General features: G+C 38.1%; 2 protein-coding genes across 6 annotated transcripts in view; one reads left to right on the top strand and one right to left on the bottom strand.

The window, feature by feature from the left end:
• AKAP3 (A-kinase anchoring protein 3) overlaps positions 1-8253 on the bottom strand; it is a 49783-nt gene extending 41530 nt beyond the window's left edge. For 2 of the 5 annotated variants that reach the window (XM_086714266.1, XM_025930768.2), the window contains exons 1-3: positions 7538-8253; positions 5565-5693; positions 2198-2302 (exon numbers count right to left, since the gene is read on the bottom strand). The gene's annotated coding sequence lies outside the window, so the exon portion shown is untranslated. The remainder of the gene's footprint in view (positions 1-2197; positions 2303-5564; positions 5694-7537) is intronic. The other 3 variants (XM_086714267.1, XM_086714268.1, XM_086714269.1) reach the window with 3 other exon arrangements.
• Positions 8254-8304: 51 nt separating this feature from the next.
• Positions 8305-16555, top strand: part of NDUFA9 (NADH:ubiquinone oxidoreductase subunit A9) — a 38649-nt gene continuing 30398 nt past the window's right edge. Inside the window, exons 1-2 of the mRNA XM_025930517.2 lie at positions 8305-8430; positions 16151-16321. Of these exons, the coding sequence (XP_025786302.1) occupies positions 8382-8430; positions 16151-16321 (220 nt within the window). The 5' untranslated portion in view covers positions 8305-8381. The remainder of the gene's footprint in view (positions 8431-16150; positions 16322-16555) is intronic.

Raw genomic sequence — 16555 nt, 5'->3', positions numbered from 1 at the left:
GCCTTTGCGTGGATGCCCTTGCTGATACTGACTGTACTATAGCTCTCCCAATACTTTGCTCTACTCCCTAATCTCAATAATGGCACTGCGATCTAGCTAGTCTTCCAAACCAGAAAGCTGATAATCATTTTAGTTGTTTTCTCCCACCACAAGCCTCCATCTAGCTGCTACGACTGTCTTCTTTCATTTGTTGCCATTTGTCATGAAAGAATTGCTTATACTTGCTTTTGGCTCACCTCAAAATTTAATGTAATAGCCCCTATTCTTATATTCCTTGCCGTAGTCTTGTCCACTTTCCATACCATTGCATCTTATTTGATAGTCTTCAAAAATATGGCCAATTATCATAATATTTGTCCACTGCTAATCTACAAGTATGAGAAGCTTATCTTTGACCTCTTTTTCCATGCCGGATTTCCATTACCAGGCTTCCATACTGAAGTTCCCTGCTTTCATTACAAAGTTTGCTTACATCTATACTTCTCAATAAGGTATAATAAGCCAATATTTCCTCTCTAATGTGCCTAAAAATTTTTATTAAGCAGATATACAGATTCATATTTGATTTGCACAAAGCAAAGCAAGTATTTAAAATTGTTATAAGTTGTTTTAAACTGTTACAGTAAAGTCCAAAAGCTCATCCTAATTTTTTTTACAGTGAAATTGCATTTTATAAAAATTTGCTTGAAATAAGCATTATTAGGGGTTGAATAGCTTGTTAATTGGAAATATTTGTTTTAAAGGACTTTGGGCAGTGGTGGGGGTTGACATCCTCCCTCAAAATTAAACCAACACAAATAAAATACAGATTACACACATGACTTAAGCTTACTTATAAATGGATTTATTATTATTGTCATATAGAATATTATGGGTAATTATTAAAAAGAAAATAGGGGTCCCTGGGTGGCTCAGTTGGTTAAGCGTCCAACTTCTGCTCAGGTTATGATCTCGTGGTTCAGGAGTTCGAGCTCTGCATCGGGCTCTCTGCTGATAGCTCAGAGCCTGGAGCCTGCTTCAGATCCTCTGTTCCCCCCTGCCCCCCACCGCCCCTCCCCAGCTCATTCTCTCTTTCTCTCTCTCTCTCTCTCAAATAAATAAATAAATAAATAAATAAATAAATAAATAAATAATAAAACAGAAGACCTTTTAAGAGCTACTTGTCTTTTGCTCCCACAAGGATTTGTACGTATTTTGATACCCCAATCACTAATTCAGATTCCTGAGTTAGGGACACAGTTTCTCTTACTCTTCCTGACACTGTAATACAATAGATTCCTTGGGTAAGCAATGGGTTCTCCACCCTGATTAGACCTTAGAATCACTCAGAGAGCTGTTTAAAGATACTGACACACATACTACCTTCCAAAGAATCTTATTTCCTTTTTTAAGAAACATTTTTAAAATGTTTATTTATTTTTGAGAGAGAGAACACAAGCAGGGGAGGGGCAGAGAGAGAGGAGGGACATAGGATCCAAAGCGGGCCCTGCACTGACATCAGAGAACCTGATGAGGGGCTTGAACCCACAAACCGTGAGATAATGACCTGAGCCAAAGTCGGATGCTCAACTGACTGAGCCACCCAGGCAACCCCCAAAAATCTTATTTCAATGGTTTTGGGGTGGGGAAACTTAGACATTGAATTTTGTAAAAGCTCGCTGGATGATTCTAATATACATCTGCATAAGAATGAGAATCCCTGGGCCTGGGTTTATCTGGAGAGATTCTCTCTGAGAAAGACTGGCCAGCTCCAGAAAGATAAATATTTATTCTTTTCGTTAAAAATTTCTACAATTTCCTAAAGTTCTTTGGTATCTCATTTTAATAGTTTTCTTTTAACCCTAACAAGGGAGTTTTTAAAGTCTATGAAGTTAAGCCTAGTATGGTCTCTCAGCAGCTATTATATGCTAATATCCTTATGCTTGAGTCATTACCACGAATAAAGGAATGGATATTACTATTACTTGGACAAATAATGAGAAGACTTAGAAACAGGTTGCTCTGGACTGTTGACAGAACAAGTGAGAGTCAATAGCTTACCTCTCAATCTCCAGTTGATATTTCATCCTAATGAATTGCTTTTAATAGAAAATGACAAACTCAACAGGATCTCCTAACTTATTTAAGCTATATGTCACAATTAAAAAGTAAGAGTGAAAATTAAGTGCAAAAGCAAGGAAATTATGTGATCACTTACTCTTACTGATGACAGGTTCTGAGATACGAGGAAAGCTCTTGACTAATTTGTTGTCTTCACTATCCCTAAATTTACCCACCCCTCCTGCCATGAAATATAAGGGATCTGCAATGGAAAGACACAGATAAAAATGACTAATTTTACATATGAACCCAATTGCCCTTATTACCAAATAATGATTTTGACTTGCACATTATTTTTCACATGTAGCACACAAGTCATGAGCACAAAATGACATTCAAATTTCAAGTCCAGATCTTATTCTGGGTGCAGTCTGATGGTTCCCAGATGACAAAAAAAGGTTCTATCTTTTGGCCAACAGTTCCTGAAATGACTATTATTATTCTCCACTTCCAAATCAGTGATTTATAGCCTTAAATAACAATGACGAAACTAAAAGTTTTTAGGTTAATCTCAAACTTGCTTGATTAGTAAGTCAAAAAATAAATAGCTAGAATGAAGAATAAGTGCCCTGAATTAATTCATGGATCTCAAAACACTCTGTAAATATTCTTTTGAGGACTTAAGAGAAATATACATCTTCATGTTGTAAAGGGGATTTATAGTTAGTTAGATATAACTTCCAGATCAATGATCTTCCTTACACTACCTCTTATAAGACATTTAAATTAGGACATTAGGGCACTGTACTTTAAGACATTAGGGCATTGTACTCTCATACTGGAATATCCACCCAACCTCCTAGTGATGTCTCTCTAAATACCACCCTTGCTTGATAGTTCAGGACAAAGCTTACCCCATCTATGAAATATTTCCTAAATACCTAATTCAATGTGATTGGTCCTCCATCAAGGTTTACGTCATATTTTGCTTCAACCTTTACATCCCATCTAGTTTTTTAATTGCTCACATATAGTTCATCTCCTTTATTAGATGGCTAAGGGCAGATGCATTTTCTTACTCATCTTGGTATCCCTCATAACTAGTGTATTAAAGTTGGTGCTTAATAATTGTCTGCTGAAAGAATGAATATATGAATAGTGCCCATTTCTAATTCCAGATAGTGTCAACTGTTCTTTCTTTAATAGGAGAATCTGAGAATAACTCTCTATCCCTCTCTCTCTTCATATATATATTTACACATATATATGTATATATATTTACACATATATATGTATATATATTTACACATATATATGTGTATATATATATATATATATATATATATATATATATATATAGTGGTTTATTAACAGACTCTCCTATCCCAATAATACAAATAAATCAGCACTTCAAAAGTGCTCTTGAACTTCTTTCACAAACAGAAAGAACATATTTTAGTCACATGTATCCAGCAAACACTTCCACCTAGATGTACTAGCATTTTTTATTGTATTTTCTATGTCTTCTTCCGTGTTTATCTGCATCCATGGACCTTTAGACTATATATATAGTACTAAATATATTACTATATATAGTATACATATATACATGTATATATGCATACATATATACATAGTATACACATATGCATAGTATACATATACAATAAGTACATTATATTACTATATACACAGTGCTATATATATATGTATAGTGTATATATATGTATAGTATTACTATATATATAGTACTATGTATATAATAATATATATGGTACTTAAATATCTTTTGATGGTAATATTCAGACTTCTAAATCTGTATATATTTTTCATAATAAGATGGAAAAGAGGGAAGGAAACTCTAGAATTTTTTTTTTTTCAACGTTTATTTATTTTTGGGACAGAGAGAGACAGAGCATGAACGGGGGAGGGGCAGAGAGAGAGGGAGACACAGAATTGGAAACAGGCTCCAGGCTCTGAGCCATCAGCCCAGAGCCTGACGTGGGGCTCGAACTCCCGAACCGCGAGATCGTGACCTGGCTGAAGTCGGACGCTCAACCGACTGCGCCACCCAGGCGCCCCAGGAAACTCTAGAATTTAATGGAGCCAATGAATGGTGTCATAAATTTCTTACGCTTAAAGTTGGTGAACAATACCCTGGAGTTAGGGTAGGATGTAAAAGACAAAACGAATGCTTTGTATTATCTATTAAATTTGATGAGGAAAGAAAGATAACTGTATACAATGTATAGACAAATGGACCCTAGAAACCATTCTAACAACCTCATTTTACAGATTAGGAAACTGAGGCTCAGAAAGGGAGTGTTAAAAACAATGGACATACTACTTTAAATTATACAGGTTAGCATCCTGCAAGCTGTGAAATTTTTCTATGGCCAATAGAGGGATCCTGCAGCCAATAGAAGGGATTTTTCTTAAAAGTGCCAATGTGATTGCTACCTCAATACTAATTGAGAAGGAATGCAAATCATGAATACCAGCCAGAGAGGGCATAACACAGGGGTTTGGTTATGGTTGCTGTACTCCAGACCATAACTCTATCTCAAGACTGTTTTCTTCTGTATCCATCATAAGCAAGAGGCTCCTGTTTACTCAAGGTTCTTAAAGTCACAGAAAAGCCCAAACTACAGACAACATATATGAAGCAGGGCTGATACATATCATATTAGGTTTTAAAGTTCATTCAACCAAGTTTCGTAACTAGTTTTAAAAAGGAATATATTCAATTATATATATTCTCTTTTTCTGTCTTGCTGCCTTCCTCTAAGTGCCTGGTGCATTATACACACTCAATAAATTTGGTTATTGTTGACATCAGTTACAATTGATTTTGTTTAAGGATAAGAAGTATGTGTGTGTGTGTGTGTGTGTGTGTGTGTGTGTGTGTGTGTGTGTCTTTTTCCCTTGGTGATACCATTCAGTGTTAAGCTTCTCTGTGAATCTCCTCCACTTTCATTTTCCCTTAGTTTCTTCCTCTATTGCACCATAAAGTACAGACACTTCCTCCACATGGCTACATATTGTCTAGCCAAGGCTTCAGAAATAATAGTAGAGAGAATGAAAGTAGAGGAGATTCGGGACTCAGAGCTACACCAGTCTGATTTTGCTATTAGAGCACTGGGGTTAAAAAACAAAAAACAAAAAACTTTTGGAACAGCTACACAATGAAAATAAGGCAGCAGGTAGTCAAGCTTCCAGTCTCATTGTCAAATTGGGAAGCAGGGAGTAAGAGCCCCTCATGATCCCAAAAAGATGGCCAAGGAGATCTGGTCAAATCTGCAACAAAATAAAAATTTCAGCAGTAAAGATGGTAGCTTTAGCTGTAATGCTACTGAGTGAGAGGCTTATTTATTCCCAGAAAACTGATGCAAAAATTAAAACTGTGCAAAGAAGGAGGCTGGGTTGAATACTAAAAGTTAACCATCGCTTGTCACTGAATTCTCCTTTTTAACCACAGAGGCTCAGAAAATGGGCTGTTTTATCAGTCCAGTGGAATTTCTTACCTCTGTAGCACTGGAATAGTGAACCACAGAAGACTCCAGTGATGCCCAGTGAAGATGCTGGGATGTTCTTGCTCAGCTCAAGATCTTGTTTCCTCCCCCAGCCTTCCATGTACCTCCCCCTTGTTGGGACTGAAGAGTGACATCAGAATCACAACTGGTGATATCATTGTCTCTATAGCAACAGTAGTGAAGCTACCAGAAACTGAGTTGTCAAAGGACAAGGGGGATAGGTGAAGATACACTTCAAGGCTCTGATGCTTAGTTTGGAAGGACTGGGCTGGCTTGCTTCCAATTATTTTTCTCCTTTAAGTATCTAATTTAGGAAGGGAATACGGGACGGGGAATTTTACCAATGGGTTGCACTTAAAACAACAGTGTTATGTACAAACAAATTCAGATGGGTACAGAGAAGAAATAAAAACTGAGCATCTGCTAATTTTTTTATACAAAGCCCATGGAATCATTTCATTTTGTGGACTCAGCCTTAACTCTAAGCATCTTACCTTTTGTAATAATAATAATAAATTTGCAGATATTTTGCCCAAACTGACCATTTCTGGGTTATAATTTTGTTTTTGATGGTCAGATACAATAGCACTAATCCTTTCTCTACAATGCCTTGACCTGAGAATGAGCTGGGATAAATCAGACCAAGAGGCATTTGATTGGCAATTTCTTTCCTTGAGGAGGACTTTATTTTTAGTACATCCCCTTTAGAAATGTTATCCTAGGTACTCTTAATTAATGACTCCATATAGGACTGATATGTAGTTTCTATGAAACAAGAAGAATCTTGATCAAGGTCACAAGATAAAGTTTACAATTGTTAACAAATTCAAAAGTGACTGACTTGTTTGTTACAGGCTTTCTTCAACAAGGTTATTTATCTATTGATGATTTTTTTATACTGCCTCAGTTTTTTCATCTTTAAAATAAAGAAATTGGGCTTACTCATGTCTTACATCCCTTCAAGTTCTAACAGTCTAGGATTTTGATACTTCAGTGATATTTAAATAGAACTTCATTTACATGCATACAGTATTCTGCAGTTGAGAAAGTACCTTCACACCCATTATGTCATCTGATCCTCACAATAACCTTTTGAGGTAATAGGGCAGGTATTACTTTCCCTGTTTGACAGGTGTAGAAACTTGCCCAGGTCACAACTATTAACTGGTAAAGCTAGGACTGGGATCTAACATTCCAAGTTTTAAGTCAGTGCTTTTTGAAAAATATGCCACCTTGAAACTAGTATTGAGAACATCAATCAGTGTTTGACTTGGAAATGTAAAATACCATACTTGGCATGTTACACAGGTGTTAGGAGGATGGTGATGATAATGGGGTCTGTCAACTTTTCAGAACCAGTTTTTTATAATCATATTCACCCCAGAATCAAATATCAGAAAATTTTAAGCGCTGGGTGAAAACTGGACAAGGCCAAGAGATTTAAGACTGTGTAGCATTTTTAAACTTCTCTGATTTTCTTCAAAAGTTTCTTTCCTCTTGCAATTCAATTTGGTAGATTGAATTTTACAACCAATTTTACAAGCCTAATAACCTCTGCTCATTATGGGACTTTTGTCCATCCAAGCAACTCACACTGCTTTCTTCCTAAACACACACACACACACACACACACACACACACACACACACCAAAAAACAAACAAAACCCCAAAACACTGAAAGAATTACCAATCTAGAAAGATCCCCCAACTAGTTTGTTCTGATAAGCCCAAGGCAGATGTCTCACAGCAGTTTGCTGTCTCCTACTCTGAGATCTTGAACGACCAAAATAGACTAGTTAAAAAAGCCAAGTACTTAATCTTTCTGGAATCTCCTTGGGATCTAGATACCTCTTTCTAAAACAGTGCAGATTCTCAAATTGGTCCACAGTTAAAAAAAAAAAGAACCACTGTTCTAGAGTCATCTTGAGTTTCCTTCTAGAAAAATGTGCAGTGGCATACGTACCCACTAGATTTTACTTAATATTTCAGGAGGTTCACAGACTTCCTTAAGTCCACTCATGAATCATACACCAGGATAAGGATACCTGGATTCACATGTCAGTTGGTGGTAAGTGCTTTCATATATAAAATAGCAACGAAGAGACTGATGGAGTGATGACCACCTTGGGTGTCTGAGAAGTTTTCTTCAAGCAGAAACTTGAGCTGGAGTAGACATCTAAGTGAGCCTGCCAGGCAAAGGGTACAACAAGAGCTAAGTCTCCGGGGAGAGAATGTGCACGAGTTCGACGTGCGCATCCTCATTTCTATTTTAATTCCTCCCTTTCTCTTCGTCCCTGCTTCACTCCTTTCTTTTCTGACTTCTCCTCTAGACCCTGGTTCTCTCCTTCGAGAACTTCCCGAGGGCAGGGGCCGCGCCTCTACTTTCCCCTAGTCTCACCAGAACTTCTCTATCTGACATTTTCAGGAAATAATGAACTGAACTGAGTCAGGAAAGCTTGGCTCAGGCAGCTCGGGTTGTGCCATTTTGCATGCCCTCGAGCCAGTCACTGGCAGACTCTGAACTTCACATTCCTTGGTAATGAGATTATCTTTACGGTCGGCTCCAGATCTGAGATTCTGACCCCAAAATTCTTCACTTTCTATTTCCCCTTTTTGCCCTCTTTTCCACGTACCCTCCCCTGTACCTTGCTCTCCTCCCCAGTTCCCTCCAGTTTACACCCTATCCTAATCTCTGACCCGCCCCTTCTTTTTCCGTTGGCGCCTGCGCAGCAAGGCGTGGAAGATTACTTTTGGCCCAGCTTAGTAGCCGTAGCCAGAGCGCCGGTTGCGGGGGATTGTGGGAGAAGATGGCGGCCGCCTTCCACCCTAGGGTTGTCCGAGCCCTGCCAATGTCACGTAAGTGTCACCGGGAGCTGGGGCTCCCTATCGGGATTCCGAGAAGGGGATCCGAAGTGTTGGGAGTGGTGCCGTGCTGCAGCGTTCATGCCTACTCCCAAGGCACCTCGGTTTTTCTAGGTCCGGAACTGCCTGTAGTTTCTGCTTTCCTTTTCCCCTCCCCGGCTCACATATTAAATTGTACACTTGGAAAGGGGTCTGTGCTGAGCGAACATGAGCAACGGGAAGGGAAAAGGAGAACGTGGCGGGGGGGGGGGGGTTGTAAAGGATCGAAAGAATGAGTTCTGGTAGAGTTGGAACGGTTTGAGGTTATGAGACAAGTGTGTGTGGCCGGCAGCGGGCCTTTTGGGCCCCCGTGGGGTGAAGAATCAGAAAAAGATGGGGGGAAAAAGATAGTGAGAGAATGTTCTTAATGGATTGACTGTATGATCTTGTGCAAACCCTTAATCTCTCTCAAGTTGAGATTCTTCCTGTTACAGTGGCGGTAATACCACAACGTCAGGGAGTTTCTGAAACGGTTAAAGTAACATTTATAAAAGCATTTTCTAAGTCCGAGGCATTTCTGCGGATGTAGAGTGTGTTAGGTCGAGGCACTGAGGTCTGGGGGAGCGAGGGATGCTGGAGAGAGAACCAACAGTCAGGAGTTTAATGAAAAGAAAAGGGAAGAAGAGTAAAGGATATCTAGTGTTTGTCTAAGCGTTGTTTATTTTTCCTTCTATTCTGATTGGATCTGCTGTCACCGTCCTCAGTTTGAGAATACAGTATATATTTGCTCTTACACACACAAAAGGAGGCAAGAAAAGCAAGGAAATTGGAAATACAGTTACGGTTCATTATCATTCTTCTGCCTCCATCCTTTCACAAATTTGACCCAATCAGCCTCCAAAAGTTGTATTTTTTCGTAGTGTATTCTAGTCATTGCCAAATATTGTTTGTTCTCAAAATTAGCTGCATGTTAGAATAATTTTTAATGCTTTTAGAAAAAATAGAAATGGGGACTCATTGCAGAGGTATTAAATCAGAATTTTTGAGATCGGCTCCTTGCACCTTAAATTTTAAAAAGCTACACAAGTAGTTCTGATGTTTAGGCTGAGAAGCAAGTCAGAAGTATTTGGAGGACTTTTTTAGTTTTACATCTTGGGTAGGGCTTCTGCATACTACTGGGAGGGAAGGTAATTGGTTCACATCATTTATAGTGATGGTTTTGTAGTCATGACTTCTTTGCAAGACATTTGTTGGTTCTTGTCAAAGTATTACATTGGTGTGACATAATGTAGATCATGCATGATAATAACTGCTATTGGTTGAGTATCTGCTACCTGCTATCCACAATCCTAAATATTTCCATAAACATTTTCACTGTAACGTACCCCTTTTAAATTGAAGCCATTGCTTGTGCTCTTAACCAGTATGCTTTATTGTCTCTGGTAAAATAAGCTTTTTTTTTTTTTTTTTTTTTTTTTAAATTTTTTTTTTCAAACGTTTTTTATTTATTTTTGGGACAGAGAGAGACAGAGCATGAACGGGGGAGGGGCAGAGAGAGAGGGAGACACAGAATCAGAAACAGGCTCCAGGCTCTGAGCCATCAGCCCAGAGCCCGACGCGGGGCTCGAACTCACGGACCGCGAGATCATGACCTGGCTGAAGTCGGACGCTTAACCGACTGCGCCACCCAGGCGCCCCTAAAATAAGCTTTTGCATAAACTCTGGAGAGGCAAGTCTAGTGTGTAACATAATCAAAACACTATAGAACAGAACTGTGTAATACATTATATATGGTGAAATGTGGAGAGACTATTAAGTACCATAGGAAATCAGAAAAGGGAAATATTGTATCATTTGAAGTAATTAGATTGGAAGACCAGTAGAGAATTGCAAAGCTTCCACCGATTTTTTAGGGTTGTTACAATCTAGAAAGTCAGAGAAGCTGGGTATTTTCCCCGCACGGGCATAGGCAAGGACAAGGTGGAATCACAAGAATTCACAAGAATGGAATCACAAAGTACTTAGAAGGGAGTGAAATGACTACCTATAGATCCGGAGTAGTAGAAAAGAAAGTTGAATACATTAGATGGGTTTAAATAATGGAGGCCTTTGGAAGTCCAGCAGTTTAGACCAGTGGTCTCCAAAGTGGGTTTTGTAAGAGGAATCAGTGGCATACAAAAAAGTGGTTTCACAGGATGCCTGGGTGGCTCCAGTTGACTAAACATCTGACTTCTGATTTTGGCCCAGGTTATGATCACATGTTTTGTGAGATTGAACCCCGTGTCAGGCTCTATGCTGATGGTGCAGAGCTTGCTTGGGATTCTCTCTCCATCTCTCTCTGCCCCTCTGTGGCTCCCAGGCGTGCTCTCTCTCTCTCAAAATAAATAAACATAAAAAAAAAAAAATATGGTATCAGAACTTAAGAAACATATTTAGTAATAATAACAACAATAGCTAACATTTCTGTAGTTCAAACTATATACCAGCTACTATTCTAAGTGCTTTAGTATGTTTTATAATGTACACAACATATTGGTACTACATAGAATGTATATGTAATTTATAAATAAATAAACCAATGCAGTGTGCAAGCAAATGTGTTTGGAAAGATTGGTTTAATATTACAGTAATTTAAATATTACAGTAAGAAACCAATATAGGTTTTTGAGCAAAGGAATATAATGGATAAAGGATATTACTCTCCTAATGGTGTTCATAATATGTGGAAGAAAATAGGCTGGAGCCAAACAACTTATATTTACTTATTGAGCACCTATTAGTGCAAAGCACTGTGACAGGTACTTACTCATATATTAATTTTCATGTCAACCCTCTAAAATGTAATCTCCCTGAGGCCAGGCACTTTGTCTTTTTTACTGTGCTAGTTACAGTTTAGAATAGTGCTTGGTCCATAATTTTTGGAGAAAAAAACCCCAAATAATTAGATGAGGTTACTGTAATATCACCTCAGGGATTTTGAAGTAATAACAAATGAAAGCATCTGTTACTCATAGAGAGCTTAACATGTGCTAGATAATGTTCTAAATACTTTATATACATTACTCTAATCCTCATAACAACCATTTGAGGCATTATTAATTCCTTGGCTGCAGTCATTTTTCACAATTTATTAACTGTCCTTTGTCCAGTGTCCTCATTTCCTTCCTTACTCATCATTTTAATCATTCCCTTTTATAAATTCTCAACTTCCCAGTGCATCTGCCTGTGGCATTAAAAAAAACAAAAAAACAAAAAAAACAAGCTTACCACATATTTCTTGCTTACCCCTGAGCAGTAGAGAACTGAACTAGGGAAAACTCCAAACTGACTTATTTTAAATTCATGAATACAAACATCAAGTAGATTTTCAGTACTACATTTTTTCAAAGACATTTGCTTTCCCTTTCTCTGTAATGATTATTTACCATTGCCAATCTCCTAAAACTTCTAACATGTGCTTCTCTCTCATTCTCAACTTAACCTAGAAATCAGCAGTGTCAGGGGCATGGGGTGGCTCATTCGGTTGAGCATCTGACTCTCCATCTTGGCTCAGGTCATGACCCCAGGGTCGAGGGATCGAGCCTCATGTTGGGGCTCACACTCAGCATGGAGCCTGCTTGGGATTCTCTCCTTTCCCTCTGCACCTTTCCCCTATTCTCTATCTCTCAAATAAAAAAAAATAAAAAGGAATTAGATGAGAACAATCTTTTTCTCCATCATAAAAATCTAATAGCTGAGCTGCAATAATTTGCAACTTTCCTTCCTGTTAAAGTGGATGAGCGCCTTTCGTTTTGATCTGAGGCTAGTTCCTTTGCTTTGCAATCCATCCCATCCTCAATTACCTGTGCATTTCCTCCCCTGAATCATTAATGTTTCCCCTCTACCAGCTCATTTCCATCAGCGTGTAAATATGTTATAATAGCTCATATTTAAAAAAAAAATCCTTCCTTGTCCTCATGTTCTAGTCCTTTTTTCCCCATATCTCCTCAGAAGAATCATCGATACTCTTTTTCCCACTCCCTTGCCTTTCATTCTCTCTTGCCCTCTCCAGTAGACTGTCATCCCCACTGCAATAAAATTGCTCTTATTAAGGCCATTCAGAACCAACATCTTCTAGATCTGGTCCTCTGTCCCCATCCTACTTTACTTTTCAACATTTGACAGTTAACTCTTACCTCTATCAATCACTCTCTTCGTTTGGCTCCTACCATTTCCTTTTTTTTTTTTTTTTTTTTCTCCCCTTCCCTTACTGGACTGCTTTTCATTCTCCTTTGCTGGCTTTTCAGGCAAATCACTTAACCTCTCCGAGCCTGAGTTTCCTCGTCTGTAATCTGACAGTAAAAATTGTATTAAATAAGACAATACCTACTAAGCACATAGAACAATGCCTGGCATCGGGTAACAGCTTTGTAAGTTTTGCTGTTACTATGACAGTTATTGTTGTGTGTCTGATCTGCAGTGTTTGTTTTAACCTTTCAGATGCATGGTTTCAGACGCTTTTCAGTAAGCTAGGTTTGTTTTAATCTTTTTAGTGTGGTTTCAGATGCTATTCAGTAAGCTAGGCTTTTTGTGTAATTTCATGCTTTTGCATAGGGAAAAACCATGGTTTCTGGGCAGAGTGCCACTGAGGGTCTGGTGCAGAAAATAGATACAGACTTACTTATTTACTTTCCTTCCTCCCTTTCCCTCCCTTCCTTCCTTCCTTTCTTCCTTCCTTCCTTCCTTCCTTCCTTCCTTCCTTCCTTCCTTCCTTCCTTCCTTCCCAATACAGAGCCCAACTTGGGGCTTGAATTGACTTTTTTTTCCTCCAAACACAGATTTTCTAAAGCAATTTCTATTTGTTTCTTTTAGCTTTCCCCAAGTTTACAAAGCACTAGTGCTCTTGGTAAGCAGTTTGTTGATTGGAGCAGACGTTTATCAGCACTTTAGACCTTTCAGTTGTTTTTTTACTTACTCCCTGAACATTAGGTAACTTGCTCTAAAACTGCCCTAATGAGTTTCAAGGCACTTGAAAATTGACATGTATCCAAAGGAGGAGTTTTACACTTCTGCCAAATGAGGAATAGTTAACAGAACCTAGGATGTGTAACCTGGAGAAGACTTAGTATGAGATATCGTTGCTACACTTAGGTGTAGAAGAGGGATTAGATTTGTTCTTTGTCATTCCAGAGGAACATAGGGATCAACGCTACTGGGAAGCAGCCACTGATCTCCCATGTGGTGGAACTTGCTCACTATTGGATGGAATGAGTACGGTCTGCCATGGGAAGTGGTGTTTCCCAGCCTGGCAGACGTTCGGGCTAAGGCCACGTAGTCTCCTTGCACATATAGACTGGGGGGAGAAGGTGTAAAGCACTGATGCAGGAACTTTGAGGATCAAGAACTTGAGTGTATGAAAAAGAAATAGTGAGAGGTTTGACAAATCACTATTAACCTTTCCAAAGTTCAGAAATCTTTTCTCAAACACTCCTTTTGTCATTACTTTTGATGATTTCCAGTAGTTTTATATTAAGTCTGAACTGTACGCTTTTTAAAAAAAATATTCTATACGAACCGTCCTCTACCTCCAGCATATATCATCAACTTTATTTTTCATTCATCATCAGTTTCAGAATCTGTTCCAGGTAAATCTTCTGTTACCTGCACTAGGCTTATTCATTTCCATCTCTACATTGTTGTATGTGTTACATGTTTCACATGGAAATCTGTTGTTACTCCTCTTTAAAACCTTTCTCAAAATAGTTTATTGCTCAGTAGGAAAAACCGACAAATAACCCAATTAAAACATGGGCAAAGAAAATATACGGAAGGCCAACAGGTACATGAAAAGGTACTCAACATTACTAGTCATCAGGGAAATGCAAATTAAAACCACAGTAAGCTATGACCTCACACCTGTTATAATCACCATCATCAAAAAGACAAGAGATAACACGTGTTAGCGAGGATGTGGAGAAAAGTGAGCCCTTGTGCACTGCTGTTGGGATTGTAAAGCAGTGCAGCCACTATGGAAAGCAGCATGGAGATTCCTCAAAAAATTAAAAATAACAACTGTACAATCCAGCAATTCCACTTCTGCTAATATATATTCAAGGGGAGTGAAAACACTAAGTCAAAAAGATATCTGCATTCTCATGTTTATTGCAGCATTATTTACAGTAGCCGAGACGTGAGAACAACCTAAGTGTCCATTAGGGGATGAACAGATAAATAGGTTGTAGTGTGTATATATGTGTGTGTATATGTGTGTGTATATGTATATATATATACATATACACACACATATATATATATATACACATACACACACACACACACACACACACACACACACACACACACACTGGAATATTATTCAGCCATAAAAAATGAGGAAATCCTACCATCTGCTCCAATATGGATCGACCCTAAAGGCATTATCCTAAAGTGAAATAAGTCAGACAGAGAAAGACGTATACTGTGTGATCTCACTTATATGTGGAATTAAAAAAAAAAAACCCAAACTCGTAGAAAAAGAGCTCAGACTTGTGGTGGCCGGAGGTGAAGGGTTGTGGGAGTGAGGATTGGAGGAAGGTGGTCAGAGGGTACAAGCCTACCATTATAACGTAAAAAAGTACTCGGGATGTAATGTACAACATGGTGACTTTAGCTAATGCTGCTGTAAGATACATAGAAAATTTAATGCTGCTGTAAGATACATAGTTCATGCTAAGAGTTCTCAATGCAAGGAGAAAATTGTTTTTTTCTTCTTTCATTTTTATTGGATCTCTATGAGTTGGTGGATGCCAGCTGAACCTAGTGTAATCATTTCATTATATATATATATATATATATATATATATATATATATATATATATATAAATCAAACCATCATGCCATATGCCTTGAACTTACACAGGGCTGTATGTCAGTTCATTCTCAGTAAAACTGGAAAAAAAAAAAAGGCCCCCCAAACCTACTTTATCCAGGAATACTTCCTCATAATTATCTGATTTATTGCTCCCTTCCTTGCATTCTCTCAGTGCCTTTCACTGTGGAGGTTTCTACTCTCTTAATTTTTAACTGTTTAATTTTTTTAATGTGACTTAAATATTGTATCACAATATATTGTATATTGTATCCCATAGGGCAGGGAGTTTATAGTTGACCTTTGAACAATGCAGTAGTTAGGGGCACTGACCCCCTCCCCTCCCCATGCAGTAAAAAATTCATGTATAACTTTTGACTCCCCCCAAACTTAATCACCAATAGACTACTGTTTACCAGAAGCCTCACTGGTAATGTAAAGAACTGATTACCATATTTTGTATGTTTTATGTGTATGTATTATATGTTGTGTTTTTACAATAAAGTAAGCAAGAGAAAAGAAAATGCTATTAAAGAAAATCATAAGGAAGGGAAAATACATTTATAGTACTGTGCTATATTTATCAAAACAAATCCTCATATAAGTGGACTCATGCAGTTAAAACCCATGTTGTTCAAGGATCAACTGTACTTTCTAATTTTTATATATTTCCTTATGACGTATGGATTTTTTGTTGCAGCTGTTTGTGTTTATTATTGCTGTGGGCACTTACATTATAACTTTTAGTTTAAAAGTTCATTTTAAACTTAAGTATTTGGAAGTACTGATAGCAAAATAATGTTACAAGTTTCTAGGAAAAGAGGTTATTCATACTCACTTTTATATTAACGTTTGCCACTTTTTTATACTCTGGGGTTTTCTTTAAGGTTCTTCTATTACTGCGAGAGCCGTAGCTGTGTTTCATGGCCCGCCTCGTCGCCAGCTTCATCATTCACTCATACCTCATGGGAAAGGTGGGCGTTCTTCAGTCAGTGGGGTTGTGGCCACTGTGTTTGGAGCAACGGGATTCTTGGGCCGATATGTTGTCAACCGCCTTGGTAAGTAAAGTTCCTTGAGTTCAGTATGCTCAGTGCCACTTATTAGGGTTGCCTAATGAAAACCATGAACCATGTTTCTTTAACAGTGTTACAAATTACTTGTATCTTGGATTTATGTAATTTTGATCTGCTGTATGTTAGGAAGCATTATCACTCTTCCTTTGTAGGATGTTGAAACAGGAATAGGGGTCTCTGAAAAGTTATGGCATCTCTAGCAGGGCAAAATATGTTTTT

The sequence above is a fragment of the Puma concolor genome, chromosome B4 (assembly GCF_028749965.1).
Source record: "Puma concolor isolate L17-30 chromosome B4, mPumCon1.1.hap2, whole genome shotgun sequence".
Taxonomy (NCBI): Eukaryota; Metazoa; Chordata; class Mammalia; order Carnivora; family Felidae; genus Puma; species Puma concolor.
This window is presented reverse-complemented; position numbering and strand designations above follow the sequence as displayed.